Consider the following 17113-nt stretch of genomic DNA (forward strand, 5'->3'; position numbering starts at 1 on the left):
AGTGAATGTGAAGCGTTCCAGTTGCCGACTCTCACAGTCAGCTGACTGCTGCTTTTAGTGCGTCACTGTTAATTAAAACTCGTTTGAAACAGGAACTCAAAGCATATGGCACTCTGAATATGTTAATTGCTATCTGAGAGGCAAAATATCTCTGTTTTCCCCCCAGGACTGCCCATGGACATACAAACATCGGTTATGAATCCTCAGGAACCCCCCCCCCCCCCCCCTCCACTTTTCAAAGACTTTTCGTTCCTTAAGGTTCTGTTCAACCACATACATAAGAGCCACACTAAGGATTAGGAGGGGGAGAGCCAGTCTAACGCCAAGGGTAAAGCAATCAAACGATTTGCAGCTGGAAACTCTACGGATCAGCAACAATTACCCCGAGATCAAATGGCTTTGCGTTCCTCAGCTCATTTCAATAATGACTTCTGCGTTGTGACCGTATCGCCGGGGAGAATGGGGACCTTTTCCAAGTGTCTGTTCTCTAAGGCAGCGGCCACTTTGCCTTTTGTGATTGTCTTCCCCTTTTGTGCACCCGGCAGATAAAGACCAACTCCCAAACCAGACGCCTGCACAACAGCATTCAAACGGAATTGTTCATTTCATCTGCGGACAGATGGAATAAATGGACCAAATCAAATAAAGCAGTCGGGGAGAGAGCCCACCTTTTTGCCGTCTCTGGTTGATTTGAAAGCCTGAGCAACAAAGGACTCGCTCTCGATGGCTTCGATGTCCTTTATCCTCCTCACTTGCTCCTCCAGCGACGCCTCCTCTAAAACGGGAGACAAAAGAGGGAGGGGGGAGTCGGACCATCACCCCATTGTTGCGCGGCACCGGTGGCAGGTGTGCCGCACGTCTCGGTGCCGATCACTCGTGCGGGGGAATTTGATTTTGCTTCCCTGGATGTGATGTCTTTCATGTAATATGTAGCGTGTACAATTGAAAAAGTAATCCTTCATTTTCTCTGTCTGCCCCCCCCCCCCCCCCCCCCCCCCGATTCCTTGGCTGGTGGAAACCAGAGGTCTGACTCGAGTCTCGCCGAAGGCCATACAGGGCAGGTGACCAGTAGAGGCAGCACATCGCTCCCCATCGGAATTCCTGAGGCCGGAGCTCCGCTCTCAGCACCGGGTCCTCCTTCAGGAGCAAGCACTGCCTGACCTGACTTTTTCTGCTGGCCTGGACCTGGATGTAGGACAGTGGCCTCCACTGCAGTTCTAACCATGAGCACATTCCAACAACTGATTGCATCTTCTGATCACGCTGTGTTCCAGAAACTCCTCAGCTACATTCAGACCTCAGACATCTCTACACGTATTCACAGAGCCCTTTTGTGACAGATGTGTTCAGCCTGATTTTGGAGAGTGTTGTGAGGGCCCTCAGAGGTGGGAAACATATTGCTTCACTCATAGTTATGAGAAGGTGCAATTATTGGGTGCAATTCCCTGAAGGTCTCAGGTCAGGATCCACAGTTATCATATTCATGTAGCCTAATCCAACAGTTTAAATATCAATCTCAGGGGTTTATCAGCCCTACTCGCAAAACATGACCTTCTGGTATTAGAAACCGTCGACATTTTTCCACTGGAGTGAGCACTCGACCCCCACTCCCGTCAAACCATGTTCTGTAACCATTATATACAGACCTGTTAGTTATTCTTTACCTGACAGTCTATTCAGAAATCCATCAATACCTCCACCCTTCAATCGACACAGCTGCCCATTCATCCTCCCTTCATTCTTTCATCCATCGACCTGTAAATCTCTCCGCTGTGTCCCTCTGTGTGCTGGCCGTGTTTATGATGCTGAAACCTGGCCGCGCTATAACAGGCTGCAATATAACGGTGGAAAAGCGGTAGTCTGCAGAACACCGAGTGACAGAATTCCTGTCCCAAAGCCAAAGCTTTTATTTGCTACTAATGAGTGAAATTAATTTCATCCGCTAAGCGCCGTGCCGCGTTCTCCTTCCCCAGGCTGCGTGTTTAATGAATATATGAATATCTGTTCTGGTTTCGCTCGGCGCACGTTCTCACACGTGCTGTTCCTGCACCTCTGCCGCGCGCGAGCCGGGCGCCAACCTCCAAATGGCTTGTTTTTTTCTCCCTAAACCCGTAACAGCGACAACAGCGAAGACGGCAGATTAAGGGAAAGAGGCAGGAGGCGTTTCAGTTATTCTTCCACTTTGGAGACTTTAACAACTGACTGACTGACAGCCGGAATTAGAGCTCAAGTCTTGACAGCACGTCCGGTAGCTTGAGGACGGTGAAATGAACACCAGAGCCCCAAAAATAGTTATTACCTTGATTCTGAAGCCAGATGGGGAGTTAAACAGGCACAATATCCTTTAGTAGGCTGGGGCTTGTCCTTCACATGACAGGAGCGCAGTTCGGAGCCTGGGGCCTAATGTAGCTTCGTGGCCGGACGCCTCTCAATCAGCTGTCTATTAATATTGCACGGAAATCTAGCTTCTGCGATCCTTAATGGCAGAGAGCGTACAATTACCAGGAAAAAAAAGCAGTTCCCAGAGAAATCTATCGAGATATATCAATGACAAACTCCTCAGCCAGAGAGTGGACGGCCTAGGAAGAGGATCCTATTAAAACCTCATACTTTTTGACAAACACATTATTGGTAGATAAAATGACTTCCATATGCTGTTTGTCAGATGTCAGTGGGAAAGATATGTATTTCATAGGAAAATCAAAAATAATGGACTTTGAGATAGCCCCGGCGAGCTGCAGAGAAGGGGGGGGGGTTGCGGGGGTCGATATGCAGAGCCGGCTAGGCTGTGGCCTGGGAGGTCAAAGCTGATATTTAATATTGACACGTTATCTGGGAAATTAATTTAGCAGGCCGAGTCAATCATCCTGGCATTGCTAAGAGCAGCCTTTGGAGACAAGGCCACAGGAAGGGGAGATGGCCAAGCGGGCAACTGTTCCAATTTCGCTTTTTAACTTACTGATCTTTTAGGACGCTGACCATCGGCCACACACAAGTCTACAACTCCTTAGAAGTTATAGGTGCTGTAAAATCAGTTTGTACGCAGTCGTAAAAGTGAAAGATACTTCAGTAACAATCATTTACTATAGCTTCACAACTATTCATTCAGCTGGCAGAGGACCTGGACCAAACACGAAAGGAATTAAGGGAAAAACTCATGGAAGGCTCCACTCTGTGGTGGGCAGTGGTGGCTCGATGGTTAGGGAAGCGCACTTGTAACTGAAAGATTGCAGGTTCGAACCCCCGACCAACAAGGCACCACTGAGGTACCCTGAGCAAGGTACCACCCTCAAGCACTGCCCCCCGGGCGCTGAATTAGCTGCCCCCTGCTATGTCACGATGTCACATATGGGTTAAATGCAGGGGACACATTTCGTTGTTGCGCACTGTGTGCTGTGGTACGTTAACAATGACCACTGATCTCTAATTCTAATTTAGTGGCAGCTGATGTAGTAGCAATCCATATACAGAAGAGGGCACTGTTACACAACAGACAAGCAGATTTTGGTAACGTGGAAAGAAAAAACATGACTTTGGTCTGTCGCTGTATAAGTCAGGAAATTATTACTGCTGCTGATTGATTTTCATAATTAAATCAGCTACAAATAAGAAAACAAAATTAATGTGTCGCTTTTTGAGCGAAACCTTCAGCTGAACTGAGTCACAAGTAAGTGAAAACGCAGAAGAGCTTTCTAATGCCACGAACCACAATCTCTTTGCTAATGGCTGCTATATAACAGCATTTAATTATGTCACTGCCTAAAAACAAGGGAAAAGGTGAGCAGCAAGTAAACAGTAAGTATCACACAAGCCGTCCATCAAACAAACGAGTAACATACTCACTGTAAAAACACCCAGAGCAGCAGTAAAACAGCGACGATTTACCAGCATACCGGGCTCTGGGGTACATCTGAGCTGTGGTGTGAGGCTGATGCAGAGTCTCACTTGGACCGGACAGGGGTTCCAGGACAAGGATGGGGGGGGGCACTGTACCAGCAGACTCTTTAGAACTTAGTGAGAACCACTCGGACAAGCGGGTAGTCCGTAGAGGGCTCACGCGGTACATGCACACTGCACGTTTTTTTTCCGGACACATAAGCAAATAATTAACTTACCACAAACCATTTACTTTCTCTGACACATCATCCCCCCCCCCCACCCCCCACACAGAGTGTCTATTCCCTGACAGGCGGCAAGTCACAGAACCTCCCCCTCCAAACCGCAGCAAGATATGTAATTCAATGCTCAATTTGCCCTTGTCTCACAGGAGATTTTTTTGCCTGCTAATTGATAGAAATTAAGCCATTAATCAAGGCACCAGCTATCATTCAAGCCCAAGATGATGAATACAAACTTTCATAATAACCACCTTCCCCATTTTAGTGCTCATTAGCATTAATTTTTAATGCAATTATGCTATTCTTTTACGCTGAGCTCATAAATTACCGCTCTTTTGTTGCTGGCTGGCCTTGTAAAATCCACAGTAATGCTTTGTAGTCTGATCTTTAAGGCAATTACGGGCTTCTCCAGTCTTTTATCTCTCTGAATTTCCAATAACCTTTTTTTCTAATGATTTATTCCTTCAAACCCACAACCTCCACCTAGCCCTGCCCCCCCCACACCCCCCACATATCATTCCATTTATGTACATCCCCCCATCCGATGCATTTGCGTCTAAATAGAGACCCCGTCCACTCCCAACAGCTTTCCACGTGCCCTAAACATTGATGTGTTGACTTAACCCTGCGCGAGGATTAGCGCAATGCTACAGGGCATCAAAGCCGGATTTTAAACAATGCGGGTAAATCAAAGCTTGGTTTTTTTTAAAACACCGTTGGGGAATCAAAGCTCTGTTTGCAGAATGTAATTCCACGGGCTACGAAATCTGCTTTACTGTTTACTTTCTGCTTTACACAAAATGTGGTGCGGGCAGCGCAGCTCTGCCATCATCAAGGCTCTCAGCCCCGGAGACTCTGCACCGACTCTCCCCCTAAATGGATGGTCCATTCCGGACGGACACAGCCTGAAGTAACAGCTAAAAATAGCACCCAGTTCGTGTTATTTACCCTCCTGCTTTCCTTACTGGAAACTTCGAGGGTATCTGTTAATTGAAAAGCACCCCCCCCCAAGTAGACGGTGGTGAGGTTGCAGGATGTTAAGTTAATTTAATGCTGTGGTTCTCCTGAAACGACTCACTTTGCTGGCACATATCTACCCGACTGCCAAATCTCTGGGACACCGTTCGCCACAGAAGATGTTACCCAACATGAAAACTTCCGTTCCCACACTGTGCTCTTTGGAGCTCATACCGTCCCGATCAACAGCAGCTCCCCGTTCCTCTCCTCCCTCCTCCTCTCCTCCCTCCTCCTTTCCTTTCTGCTCCTCTCCTCCCTGCTCCTCTGCTAGTTGTTCCTCTCCTCCCACCTCTTCTCCTTTCTGCTCCTCTGCTTCCTCCTCCTTTCAGCTCTGCTCCTCTCCTCCCTGTTCCTCTCCTCCCACCACCTCTCCTCTCTGCTCCTCTTCTCCCTGTTCGTCTCCTCCCTGCTCCGCCTCCCCATATCCTGGCTTCTCCCCAGACAGGCGCCTAATTGCACAACTTGATACTCATCCTTGATTGGATCTCTTTTCTTCTAACGTGTATTAAATGAAAGCTGGGAGAGATTCGACATGGAGACAAATCCCACAGACTCTCGTTAAATATTCCAGTAGAGGAAAAACATGCTAACTATTTCATGCACTTTAATTTGTATCCATCGCACTAGAATGGAGATATAAATACAATTAAGTGTATTTTTTTGTTCCTTAAGCAATATTTATATCTAAGCGGATGCAAATTAAACTAAAGTGATCAACTGGCAGCAAAAACAAAATGCTAATGCACAGCTGCCGGCTTCACTGGGCCTGGCGAGCCGGCCGCGCTTTCGGAACCAAGAGGCGCAGACCGGGCCCCGGAGCAGGATGGCTCTTTATAAAAAAAGGTGTCCTGCAGTGGGCAGGTAATAGTTTTTGACTGAATTGATTAGGGCGCCACCGGTTTCCGATGCAGCCCTGAAAAGGCATCAACTGCGTAATGAGCAGCTATTAGGGGCATTGATTTGCTGATTTCAATTGACGGCTACCGGGCCAAAGCTGCACGTCAATATTTGCATAACTAATCCCCAGCAGCACTGGCCTTGACAAATGAGCTCTCAATAGAGAGGGAGGGAGGGAAACCAGGCGTTCTAATGCATCTCCAGCACAGCTACTCACAAGCCTGCATGCTGCCTGTATGAGCCGTCCATGCTGCGCGTCTGCCCCCCACCCATAGAGGGCAGCCACGCACCAACGAGCTCTGGGCTCAGTGTGGCCATGTGGTCTGCAGTGAGATCCAGGAAAGGAAGAAAAAAAAAAAACATGCTAGACACACGTGACATAAAACAGACACAAGCTTGAGGTCTGACCCGCCAAAGCAGCCTCCACCCCCATCCCCAGCGGAACAGACCCCCTACCCAAAAACTGAGGACCGTCATGGCACCAGCCGCGTGGTTTGGCATCCAGGGCCCGGGTTTGAGCCACAACACAGTAAGAGGCTTAGAAACAGCACACAAATCACTTATCAGCCCATGTTCTGAGCTGTGACGCCGTCGGGACGCCCCCCCCCCCCCCCCTGCTTCCCAGTGGTGCCTGTATGAATGCTAATGGTGGCCCCGCCTCTCACGGGAGGTCACAGATGAGGACGTGCTGATGGCCCTCGCCAGATGTCCAGAGCGGCCCCCCGGGGCCGGGCACGCGTCCGCAGCAGGTGGTGGACCTGGGCTAATGACGCTCCCACACACACACCACCAGCTCCGGGCTTCCCTGGGGGGCACCCCCCACTCTCTTTCTCCCACACACACGTCTGCACAGTCCCCCACCCCCCCGCTCCCCCATCTAGCAGGCTCTTGTCCTGGGATCTCCCAGCACATGCTGACTGAGCAGGGGACCACGTACAGCCCCCTGCCAGGACATTCCCCACACAGGCCCACCTCTCTTCTGCTTGGAGGGCTGGATGCCACTGGACCACAGCATCTCCCAGGTTGGGTCACATGACAGCCATCAGCGGGCAAAGAGGCGAAATCATTATGCAGACACAAAGCCTGACAACAAAGCAGCCCCCCCCCCGCCCACCACACGCCGTTTCCTCTCCTTGTTTCGGTATCTCAGTCTTAATCAGGCCTTGACGCCCCAGCTCAGGAAACATCTTTTTGATGACACAACATACCAGCAACACACTGGTCATTGTGGGGTATGTACCCACCAAACACCATGGCAGGGCATCATGGGACAGAGATATATAAAATCCAACACCAGGACAGTCAGTCCCAAGGAACCGTGGGCTGGAGTTAGCTTGGTTTCCTTCACTAACCCCCATCTACATAGTCATCATCACGATGCACGTGTGGGGGTCAATCAAGGGACGAATGAAACACTTCAGGTTTACTTGGCTTTCGCTTGGGAAAGCTCTGTAACCAGTCTTGCACATTTTAATCTAATTACACACTGTGCATTCTCCAGCATGCACGCTCCGCGCCCCCATTGCAATAACAGCTGTTTAGCTGCACGTTCGACGGACGGACCCTCAGTGAACGTCGGAGGAGGCGCATTCGGGCTTCTGGGGATGGAGGCTGAGCCCCAGCTCAGGCTGAGCGTTAAAGCATCATTCCCGGCGTCTGCTTCCTGTCACACCCCCCCTCTGCGGGGAATTAAACATTTTAGAATAATGGCTTCGTTCCCTGGCAGGACGCTTTAAAGGTGCCCCTCTGACGCCGGTAAATTCCAGAGTAAAGGACGAGTAAGAAGCATGATCAGGTCTGTGTGTGTGCGTTTTTGTGTGTGTGTGTGTTCGTGTGTGTGTGTGTGTGTTCGTGTGTGTGTGTGCACGCGTGCGTGCGTCTGCGTGCATGTGTGTATGTGTGTGTGTGAGTGCACATTATCTGCTTAAAAAGTGCACATATTTTCTCATGGCCAGTAGGTCAGTAGGTCTTTTATAACTTGTTAATTAGAGAAATCAGTCAGCCAAGTAATTACTTAATTGATGAGAGGACTCTAAAGTAAAAATGATGTAACCTAAGTCCAGGACAGCTGATGAGATTTACACACAAGGCTTGGTTCTTGCCCCCCTGTCACTGACCTTCAGCCTGGCCCCCACCCACCCAGAGCTAATTGATTTAACTGAATTCCATTTTCACTTCATCGTCTTGGGTTCTTGGTTAAACTGCACACAAACCCCATCTCCACGCCCCCCACCGCATAAAAAAAATCTTTGGCCAAGGGGAAGTCAAGCTCATGTCCGGGAAGATCACCACCAGGGTCTCGATGAAGTGCAGCCAGTCGCCCCCCCCTCCGCTGACCTCTGACCTGACCTCAGAAACAAAGCGCTCTAACGCATTACCCTAACACTGCTACCATGCAGTAACCGGCTGTGCGGCGGAGATATGAGATGACGTCACTGACATCACACCCCCACGCCCGAGTCAGAGGGGCCGGAACCGTGACAGCATATTCCGCAGAGCTCCACCAGGGGGCACTGCACCCTTAATAAGGTATTTAATGAGGGTCCCATTCACAGTCCGGGCCGGTCTCGCTGGCTGGGCCGGAAGCCCCCCCCCCCCCGGCGTGGTAGCAGCTGACATTATGGCGACTCCGAGCCAAAGAGCCATTAGGCTGCGTCCGTCCGTCCCCCCACCCCACCAGACCACCAAGCAAGTCTAATGAGGTGTGAATGAGCCCCACCCACCTCCCAAACAAAACATCCACCTAATCTGTGTTGCTACAGCTTGGCTCAGGCCCCCCCCAAAGACCGGGTGCTGCACAGCCAACCACAGGCCATCATGAGGTTACTGTCGCCGACGGCAACACTGGCCCACTGAAGGCCACTGGGCAGGACCACCTGACTGCCCCTCCCAAATGGAAAAGCCTGTCAGTCTCATTTTAAACAGCTTCAGTCGCAGCCTGTCACTCCTGACCATACATACTTCTCTACCCCCCCTTTCCGGGAAGATGCCAGGCGGGGTAGCTTAAAAGCAGAGAGTTTGCCGTTTGTATCTTTGCTAAACCAGCCCCCCGCCACCCCTCCCCTTAGTTTCTAAAACATCCTGGGGCAGGAATGCTTGTGGGGGGGTGGGGGTGTGCAGGGTAGTTTGAGATGCCAAAAGGCGGCGTGTTACGGCCGGTGACAGCAGGGGTCGACGCTGGGTTAGTCACAGGACGAATACCCCCCCACCTCCCCCCCCCCCGTCATCATCACTCTACTTTTTTATGAGGAAAAAAAAACCAGCCAAGTTTAAATTTGCGGTGATGAAAAATCAATGGTGTAGTAATTGCTTGGCTTATGACCGAGAGCATGAACAAACTGGGGGGAAGTGGTGTCCACGTGGGTCGGCCGCCGCCTGCCCGGCTGGGGAGGGAAAGGTCTGAGTGATAATTAAATCTTCTCACACTGATTTTCTGCCAAATTAATTTCCCTAGGGTACATAACTCTGATTCAGTGCTTACAAGCCAGGCATAACTAATCATGTCAGTGTGGGCTAACCAAAGTGAAAGGGAGATTTTAAAAAAGAAAACAAAACATAATCCAAACACAAACGTTACGATAATGAAAAAATATATGCTAATAAATCTCTCAGAAAATATCAATGGAAAAAAGCGAAGATGCAATAAAGCACTCGGGCAGTTTGTGTGTGTGACCCACGCTGACCTCGTCTTCCTCCCCTTAAAAACTGCCACCTCCGCTCTATGAACAGCAGCACTCGCTTTAAAGGCTACAAACGCGTAAAAAATGCCATCTCTGGTTCAAATTACGCACCGTAAAACCCCGCGTCCACGAGCATCCTCTGCAATAAAACAAATCAATAAAAAACAGCGCGACGAAGGTGTTTCCACACTGTTCTGCAAGCCCCAAATCGATGCAAACCAAATTTCTGTAGATAAAATCACTCTGGATGTTTTCCCATCTAAACGATTTGCCGCCCGAGTCGCTACCCGCCGAGGTTTTTCATCTTTATCAACCGCATTGATTTTTCCTGTAGGTTGGAGCTGAAAAGATTCCTGGATTTTATTGTAGATATGCAACGGGCGACAGATTCCAGTCAAAAAGTCACTTTTGACAGTGGAGGGAAATTCAAATTAAGCGAAATTAAGCTGGATGCGCGCTTTACTTCACTGCAGCCGCAGCGAGGCTTAATCGCGATAATAAAAACGTTTCGTATTTTGACTTAATGCGGCCCGATTAGAGAGACAGGACAAGTGATGTTTACCAGGTGCTGAATTTCAGCGCTTGTCCTTCAAGCGTCGGAGGGAGCCGCAGTAATTAAAACATTTAAAGCGGGACGAGCCCCCGCTCCCCAGTCTGATTCCGGGGGTCACACGCCTGTACAGTCCAATTTGTGCGCCATTTGTATTCATGACAGAAGAATACTAAATATTTAACAGCAGTCCGGCTGGAGTTTGTATTGTCAAGCTTCAGGGTCAAATAATTTGATTTCTAGGCAGATTACATTTAGCGTCAATGTCGACTCGTTTCCTCCCGCCCTTCATCTTCTGTTATAATTGTTATTATTATTATTATGACACAAACTACACAGTAGGAGAAGAGCTATATCATAATGGCTGCATTGAATTTCCTTTAATTAAGCCACAAATCTTATTATATAATTTTGCGGAGAGTACGCACACAAGAAAAATGGTGTCAAATAAAACTATACTCGCTATTACCCGGTTATTTTAAATACCCGGAGATAAAGTAGCGCGGGGGGTATTTCTAAAATTATTTATAACGAAACGTTATAATGCCTAAACCGAAAAGGATCCATGGCAGATTACGCAAAACGGATAATTGCACATTACGCAATCATTACAAAACGTTGATTTTAATGCCGGAAAATTAATGTAAAAACTCGTGCAAATCTCATAGTTCCCAAACCGAGGAGAGAAAAATAAATGCAACAATGTCCTATATCCCATTTTTACCCCACAAGGAAAATTAAATTTCTGTCGCCGTGGATAATATATTATTTTTCCAAGCGCCAGGCCAGAAATCTAATCCAGACACTTGCTGTTTAAAGGCTGCCCGGGTGATTGACAACAGCGCTAGTTAAACCGTGATGAGGTGCAAATGGATGCGGGGCCAGGGGTGGAGGGGAGCGGGGTGGAGGGGAGCGGGGGGGCCCGTCTGAATATTTAATGGTCACATAATTCCAGAACAGACACACAAACAGGTACAAACGAAACCCATGACCTGCCCGACACTCACCGCGAAGCATTCAGCAAGCCTGTTTGCGTAATCACGTTAATATAAGCACCTGTTGTTATATTATATATTATATATATATATATACACACACACACACACACACATATATACTCATTTTACTCATATTTGCTCATTTTATTATTATTATTATTATGCGAGAAAAAGCGGGGCATCCACAATACTTAACATTCAGTAAATATAAGAATACCGATTAATTTGCGATTAAAAAGAACTTGACTCAAATTACAGACATCCTCACCGCTCATTATTCCGACGTCTGCGCCAAAGCGGCATCAGGTCATCGGCTCCGTAAGAATCAGACACCCGCGGGGTCAGCGGACAATCAATTTGCACACTTAAGGCAACAATGTACCGCAACTTAAGAAAACAATGTACCGCAAACAAAGGAAATTAACACTTAATGTGACATTTCCATTGCCTGAGTGCAAAAACGCCAGCAAATTTTAGTTTAGTTCAAGTAGCACCTTCTGAAATAATTACCGAAGTATACAGTGAACAAAAAAAGCGTGTTATTTTTTTTGCAGAAAAAACATCTCTCCTTTGCTTGCCTTTTTATTTATTTGTTTTGTTTTTTTAATATGGGCCCGGAGCCGTTTGAATTCTGCAGCAGCTTCACCAAACCAGCAGATCAAAGGCAGAAATTCTCTCCTTTCCTGCACTAACGCGGGGTGGCAAGCAGCCGCAGGGATTCACCATCCCAAAGTCACTCTGCCGTTCTCTTCACATGGGCCTCCTCCACGGGTCGCCCCACCAGACCCGCTCACAGACCGCCATCCCGTATCGGCGCGCTGTAAGAGACACCGCAAGCCAGCAGCCTTCCAAAGTGAGGCTCAGCTACCAGCAGACTAACCAAGTGTTCAAACCCCAGTGGATTCACCCACACTACTAAACAACAGGGCCGTTACCGTGCACGTATTCGCCCGTGTGCTGTTCGGCACAGCGTTTTCACTACGCGACGCACAATGAAACAAATGAATACATTACTAGACACAGGCGGAACCTAAATTCACAAGTAGATGTTCAACATGGAAAACATTATGCTAATTGTGAGCTGTGAGTGGGTCACAGCTAATGCTGGTTACAGTCAGTCATAATCAGCGCTTTGGGAACATTTTGGTTTCCCAGTAAATTACACCAGCACTGAAGAGAGAGTAACGGATAAGACCAAAACTGACTGTCGACTCTGTGATACTGAACTCAGATATGTTGCTGGAAACACCAACATGTGTGTCCGACTGGAGCAGGACAGACACCGCCTCTTGTCAGTCAGTCTCCTCGTGTCATTTAAGGTCTTCTGTCCCGCGATATTCCCTGCCTTTACCCCCTAACTTCCGGGACAGGCTCCAACCCCCCGTGACCCTGCTTAGGACAAACACGTATAGAAAATGAATGGATGGATTTATTTTACATATTTGTAAAATTTTCAAATAAGTGTGTCTTAGGTTTTGTTATTCAGAGACATCAGCAGACACGTTGCCTTTGGATTCCTGCTGCGAATTGTGCGTTTATGCTTTTAATAATACATAATTTCAAGACAAATTCTATTTTCCCTGCTCTACCAAAACTGCACCAAAGCAAAACTGAGATTTGTACCGAACCGTGAATTTTGTGTACCGTTACACCCCTGTGAAACACAACCGTTACTAGACTCAGACCGATGCTGCTCTGTATCTCAAAAACTCTGATCAAGGATGACAAGCTATATAAATTGAACAAGGACAATAAATAAATAAACAAACAAACAAGACAACTGACACAAAGAAATTATTCTATTACTCTAGGACTCCGTCTGGGTGACAGGGCAGCAAATGGCCAGTAAATAAAGGGATGAACCTCCGTCTGAATACAAAACCACGCTGAGAGAGAGGACCGAAAATTACAAGGCCTGCCGCTGATGGGGCAGAACAACTGGCTCACACACCAATGACAGACTTAGGAGGCCAGCAGAGCATGTACAGCTTCTTAGGGTTTTACTAAAGTCCTTTTATGACAGGCACACAAGCCGTCATATATAAGTTATAATTTCAAATTATTAACTTTTCCCCTGCTGAATAGTTCAGCAGAGATCCGGCACAGAAACCCCAGGACCCAGCGTCTCCAGTAAACCCTCCCATGCCTCACGTTGCAGGCGCCGCCCCGGTGGCTGAAGGGGAAAGTGCAATACCGAGAGACTTTACATTATGAACTCCATTTAAAAAAGGTTGCTTGACTGAAAGCTATGTACAGCAGCCCAGAGGGTGGCGATTATTCAACGTTTTGGCAACACTCCTCGTCAGCCGGGGGGAGGGGGGCGGAGCAACACTATCTTCCTCCTCCCACTGCATGAACAAAGCGAGGGTCCGAGGAGCTAATCATGACTGGGGAGTTATCCCCAACGTCACTTCTACATTTTATTTCAGTAGAAGGCCAGCAGACTTTAAAGCTCGTGTAACGTGAGGAGAGACGCCAAATAGCAGAAGTCGCGAGAGCGAAGTGACGCTTTGCAGGGAATTCTGGGAATGACAGGGTATGGATTTGGGGTCTTATGGTGCACCATGAAATCCCACTGGAATCAGTACTCTCCTGGTGCAGGGCTTGCCCAGGTGTCCAGCCCGAGCCCATAAGCACAGTGACCCGGTCCTGGTCCCCATGCAGCTGCGGCAAGAGTAACTTTATCTCATTATGTCATCTGAAGATTTTTTTGGAAATGTATTCATATTTATTTTTTTGTGCGTCTGGGCAAATTGCTGCTGACTTCATTTAAATATGTCTGTGCGAATGCTGGGGGGGGGGCATGACACAGGGAATTTACTGTCTGCTCAGCTAAGCAGGTTTAGATTATGGCTCCAGAGCCATCCACATATTTTCAGGTGCGTTGGCAGCTCAGCGGCTGGGGGGGGGATTGGGGGTGCCCAGCTGCTTAACCCTGTCCTGCCCTGACAGCCAGCAGATGGACGCAGCTGGTGGAGCAGGGCTAAAACGTATCTGTTGGGCGCGGAGGATACTGGCATACCTTCCTCCCTCTTCTTCCTCGCCTCTTCCTCCTTCTTCTCCTTGGCTTTTAGCACCTCATCTGTTTTAGCTAGAAGAGAGAGAGAGAGACACGACGTCAGGTGGAAAAATGCGCACCTGACTGCTCACAGACGGCCACACTGTACAAGAGAAGACACTTCTTCAGGCTTTCCTGACACACGAAGAATGACCCATCTGTAGACCGGCAGACACCAGATGATCCTGACTGTCTGGTTGGTGCCATTTCTGTCACACTGAGACGGCTCGGGCGCATGCATATCATTTCACACTTCCTTTTCCTCACCTTCGACGTAATCTTATGATGCAAGACATGAGATTTAGGCTGAGCCTTCAGAGGCAGGGGGGGTATGCCTGGGGCCTCTACGTGAGGTCGAGTCAAGGCTTGTTGGGAACCAGCTAAAAGTCGATATCCATAAATATCTGGAGCACAAGAGAGACATCAGGGCGATATTTGTTTGACCATCAGCTGCATTGCTGCCCAGAGAAATGCGACAGCATCGTCACCTGATATCTCACTCAGGCCAAATCCTAAATACCCGTCCAGCCCCTCTTCAGTTAACTACCTTTCCTGTAACTGGAGAGACTATCGACCTCCGTTTGGTTCAGGCTCTGTACATACTTTCCAAAACAAACAGCGGTACGTCAATAATGAAAACAAAACTCGTGTTCCATAACGGCATGAAACGAGCAAGAGAAGCGGCCAGTGTGGCCATGCGTCTCTTCATGTTTACCCTGTCGGTGCCGTGAGTCCCTGCGTGGCTCTGACTCCCGTCGCTGCAGTGAGTCACCGCACCGACAATGTTAGACAAGCAGAAACAGGCTCGTTAACACCGCCCTGCTACTCCCCCCCCCCCACCAACCCCACCCGTACACATGTTCATGGTGGCTTGTTCTGCCCAGCCGATGTTCGGGTTTCCGCTCGTTAAAGGAAACCCGGGTAAGCGCCAGGGAGTCTCAGTCGTCTGGAGTGTTGACTCTGTCCCCCCCCCTCCAAATAATGAAGATGTTAAAGAAGATTAAAAAATATAGAGCACAGTGTGATAGCGCTATCAATACAGCGGGTAAATTAATTACATTTCTCTTCTAGCACATCATTTATTGTGCGGCGCCAGCCTCTCGGAGGAGCCATTCGGCTTTATTGCTATCTAACTGGCTGATGAGTGAGCGATGTGGAATTGAGTCGCTAATGGATTATACTTAATGAGTTTAAATCTTAAAATGAACGGAAGAAAACGATCGCTGGCTGCTCACGTAAACATGACATGGGCATTCGCGTTCAAGCGTGCATGCGTCGGGGGGGGGGGGGGGGGGGGGGGGGGGGCTATTCAGAGCGGCAGACGCGGGCCAGACGGACACATGGCAGCTCAGGAAGGCTGCACCCCGTTTAACTCCACCTGACCTGCAGAGGGACAGAGGTGACCCTAAACAAAATTCTATTCAGAGGCCTGGAGCTACATATTAAGTTGACGCCCAAGCCTCCGTTTCGGCTCTGTCCTATACAGACAGCACTTCAGGGGTATTCACTGCACTTCAGGGGTATTCACTGCACTTCAGGGGTATTTACTGCACTTCAGAGGGATTCACTGCACTTCAGGGGTATTAACTGCATTTTGGGGGTATTTACTGTGCAGCAAGACGTAGCTTCTGCTGTGATGTGACTATTTTTTACACCCCCCACACCCCCCCCCCACTTGAGGCAATCACACAAATCACACTGTTAATCGCTCTCTTACACTGCCCTCGGCTCCCCGTGCTCCTTCCTTCGCAGTCGGCGGAGATGCTGCTTCCATACCCCGATGGTATTTAATTACGCCACTGAGCTGAACACCGAAGCCGCCTGTTAAACCTCAGAGGAAACGTGCGGGGAAAACGCCACTGACACATACACTGACACAACCCCACCCAAAGGGACATGCCCACAACAGACACCAAAGGGACATGTCCGTAGCAGACAGCAAAGGGACATGTCCGTAGCGATGACAGCAAAGGGACATGTTGGTGACAGTCACCAAAGGGACATGTCCACAGCAGTTACCAAAGGGACAAGTCATGTCAGTCATCAAAGGACAAGTCATGTCAGTCATCAAAGGGACATGTCATGTCAGTCATCAAAGGGACATGTCATGTCAGTCATCAAGGGACAAGTCATGTCAGTCATCAAAGGGACATGTCTGCATCAGTGATCAAAGGAAGGGATATGTCCATGTCAGTTATCAAAGAGAAGGACATGTTCGTGTCAGTTGTCAAAGGGAAGAGACATGTTTGGGTCAGTTATCAAAGGGAGGGACATGTCCGTGCCAATTATAAAAGGGAAGGACATGTCTGTGTCAGTTATCAAAGGGACATGTCTGTTTCACTTCATTTCATCGTTGTACTGAGGACTTAGTGAATTTAGTGACCAGAACAAAGCCAGACTATGAAATAGGTTTCACGTTGTTTTTTGCTGAAATGATAAGATAACCAGGGGCCTTTCGGGGAGCACCCCCCACCCCCCACCCCCCACCCCCCCCCCCCAGCCCGTGGGGAGAGCTGTAGGTGCCACGTTAATGTTTCATTCAAATGATCCCACTTTCCAAACCGTACTTCAACCTCTCCCCCCTCCCGGAACGGATTAGCTCGGCTTGTTAGGAGGAAAATTTAATAATGCAAACATCAGGTGGAACTCGGCCTCCTCCATTATCAGGCGAAAGATTGATGGCCTACACAGTGCTCTCGGGCTGGGGGGGGGCACAATTTAGATTCAATAAACTAGCCGACCTGAATTGATTTATCTGCTTACAGTATGCTAGTTTGGTATTTCTTACCGATTTA

The 17113-nt window shown here is 48.6% G+C and overlaps 1 protein-coding gene across 1 annotated transcript in view; it reads right to left on the reverse strand.

Annotated features, from left to right (window-relative positions):
* The window catches only part of rsrc1 (arginine/serine-rich coiled-coil 1), a 42578-nt gene that overhangs the window by 2209 nt on the left and 23256 nt on the right, over positions 1-17113 (reverse strand). Inside the window, 3 exon segments of the mRNA XM_049003703.1 lie at positions 669-775; positions 14283-14402; positions 15697-15701. Coding sequence (XP_048859660.1) covers positions 669-775; positions 14283-14402; positions 15697-15701 — 232 coding nt within the window.

The sequence above is a fragment of the Brienomyrus brachyistius genome, unplaced genomic scaffold (assembly GCF_023856365.1).
Source record: "Brienomyrus brachyistius isolate T26 unplaced genomic scaffold, BBRACH_0.4 scaffold85, whole genome shotgun sequence".
Classification (NCBI taxonomy): Eukaryota; Metazoa; Chordata; class Actinopteri; order Osteoglossiformes; family Mormyridae; genus Brienomyrus; species Brienomyrus brachyistius.